We start from the raw sequence: 2,492 nt of genomic DNA, 5'->3' as shown, positions 1-2,492 counted from the left end.
TGCATATATAAACACACAATGTGTGTATGTATGTATATGTATATATATATACACACACACACACACACACACATACACACACACACACACATATATAGTCTCTATCACACACACATGCATTGACAGCTGTACACATGCTTTTGCTTTCAGACAACATGCATTGGACATGCATTTTAAATATGGCTTGTGCATTTTTGCTTTAGATTTTGACTGGGTCCGGGGAGTTTTGAATATTCTTAGAAACTTATGCCTTGTAGCTACGTGACTGTGTATAGGGAACAATGACAAGACTAGTTAGAATTGTTACTCCCATTATTACTCCATATATAAAAAACGAAAACTTGTCCACGACCTCTGCACAGAAGTACCATTCATATTTTCGCCGAGTCAGCGACACAATTCCCATATTGGTCACACTGTCCGTGTCGTAACTGGATTTGTAGTTGCTCGGATGGCAACAAATTGTACGGCTCTGTTGCGATTCGCCATCTTGGGTATTTTTTGTTAATTCTTTGCATGTAGGGAAATCCGTTGTGTTTGCTTCACTCATTTCCAAGAGGTCGCTAAGCGACGTGGCTAACATTCTTGAACCTCGCATCTCTTCACAAGACACGATTGGGTGCTGCCAGTCTCGAAGTCTGGTGATGGTGAACTTACTCAGACATTTTTTGCACATCCATAGCAGACAGGGCGGTACTTTTGGACATAGCTTCTCGTCAGCATGTTTACGGATGTTCATCACAACGGTCGCCATGATCAGTGAAACACAATTCAATGTCATCACCAAGATGAGGAAAACTCCTGTAAAATACGAAAAAATATATACATACATTAGTAAATTGCTAATTAAACTAGCATTAATTATAGAATTATTATATAGGATTTATGTACTTTAAACCTTTATCATTTAAACTGGCGATTATCTGGTCCAAATATTCTACCAGTCTTATGTTCAAACTGGCCAGATTTGGCCTCTTACACCTATCCTGCAATGTCATTCCAAAAATAAACAATCACATCATTGAAATCCCGAAGACAATGCATGATTAGTTCAAATCAATGTGAATGAATTAGCATTACATTTGACAGAGTAGCCTGAACGTCAAAGGGTTAAATGAAGTGTTTGGTTGTGATGTGATGAGGAAAACATTATTGTTGATTATGCTGGGTGAATCTTGGATACACTTCCTATGTATGGGATTACTATACTAACATGGCATTGGGTATCATACTGTTGCCTAATGCACTGGGCTAAATTGCTGAAGAGGTCATCTTTGTTAGGCAAACTCCCAAAGGAGCAATTGGAAACATAAGTAGCCATGCACTGGAATTTGGCAATAAACACACCAGCATATGTCTTCTATCAATATCTCATTGATCTGTCTTTCCTAAACCAGAAGAGAATGCTTACTCTTTATACTCTCCCGTTTCCACCGAGAATCTTCCTTTGTCTGGTGGAAATTATTTATTATACAAATGCTTGTATACAGTGAACTCAGAACATACACATTGCTCACAGCACATGTGCACAGACAAAACACACACACAACACAAAATATAAACATATACATACACGCATACATGCGAGAGTCACAGTACATAAGTTCAACACAAAATACACAACACTTACACACAAACACAGGTTCAACAGAAAATCATGCACACACACACTGATATGCACTAAAAACAGTCATACAAAATTCAGATTATAACACAGAACTCTAAATGCATACATACAACAAAGTACACACACACACACACACACACACGTGCATGCATACAGCAAAAAAGGCACGCATAATACAAAGCGCATATATACAATGCAAAGAAACACGCACACCACATAACACATACACATTCTCAAGCATATAAACCACAGCTAAATATACAGAAAACAGAAAAACCTATGCACAAACATACACATAAGCTGCAAAACACATGCACAACACATACATATGCATACATGCTTACATCAAAAATGATGCACAATACCAAATATGCACATACACACAAACATGCACACACACACACACAACACACACAAAGTATATATACAAACCAGAGAGAAAATCTTATACACATAGGCATAGATGTAAATACCACAGAACACACACTAACATACACACACACACACAAAATATATATAGAAAACAGACAGAAAACCTTATATACATTGGTACACATAGACACATATGCACACACACTATATAACATACATATACACACACACACATGTATACATACATTAAAAATTACATGCATACAAAAAACCACACATACCACATAACATATATACAATACACAATACACATAAAAAAACATGCAGAAAACCCTATACACACACATGCTTAATTTTGCTGTTCAGAAGTGGATAATATTGCCTACATAACACCATCGACCTTTCCTTAAGAGAAAATCTCTCTTACATTTAATTCTTTTTTCTTCTGCCTTTTTTTTTTTTTTTTTTTTTGGTTTTGGACTTCTAAATCGAA

The 2,492-nt window shown here is 36.4% G+C and overlaps 1 protein-coding gene across 1 annotated transcript in view; it reads right to left on the bottom strand.

Moving 5' to 3' along the window:
* Positions 1–6: 6 nt before the first annotated feature.
* LOC106879050 (uncharacterized) overlaps positions 7–2,492 on the bottom strand; it is a 130,527-nt gene continuing 128,041 nt past the window's right edge. The window contains exon 5 of the mRNA XM_052972046.1: positions 7–851. Within this exon, the coding sequence (XP_052828006.1) occupies positions 245–851 (607 nt within the window). The 3' untranslated portion in view covers positions 7–244. The remainder of the gene's footprint in view (positions 852–2,492) is intronic.

This window comes from Octopus bimaculoides, chromosome 12 (assembly GCF_001194135.2).
Source record: "Octopus bimaculoides isolate UCB-OBI-ISO-001 chromosome 12, ASM119413v2, whole genome shotgun sequence".
Lineage (NCBI taxonomy): Eukaryota > Metazoa > Mollusca > Cephalopoda > Octopoda > Octopodidae > Octopus > Octopus bimaculoides.
Note: the sequence above shows the minus strand (reverse complement) of the source record. Positions and strands in the feature narration are given on the sequence as shown.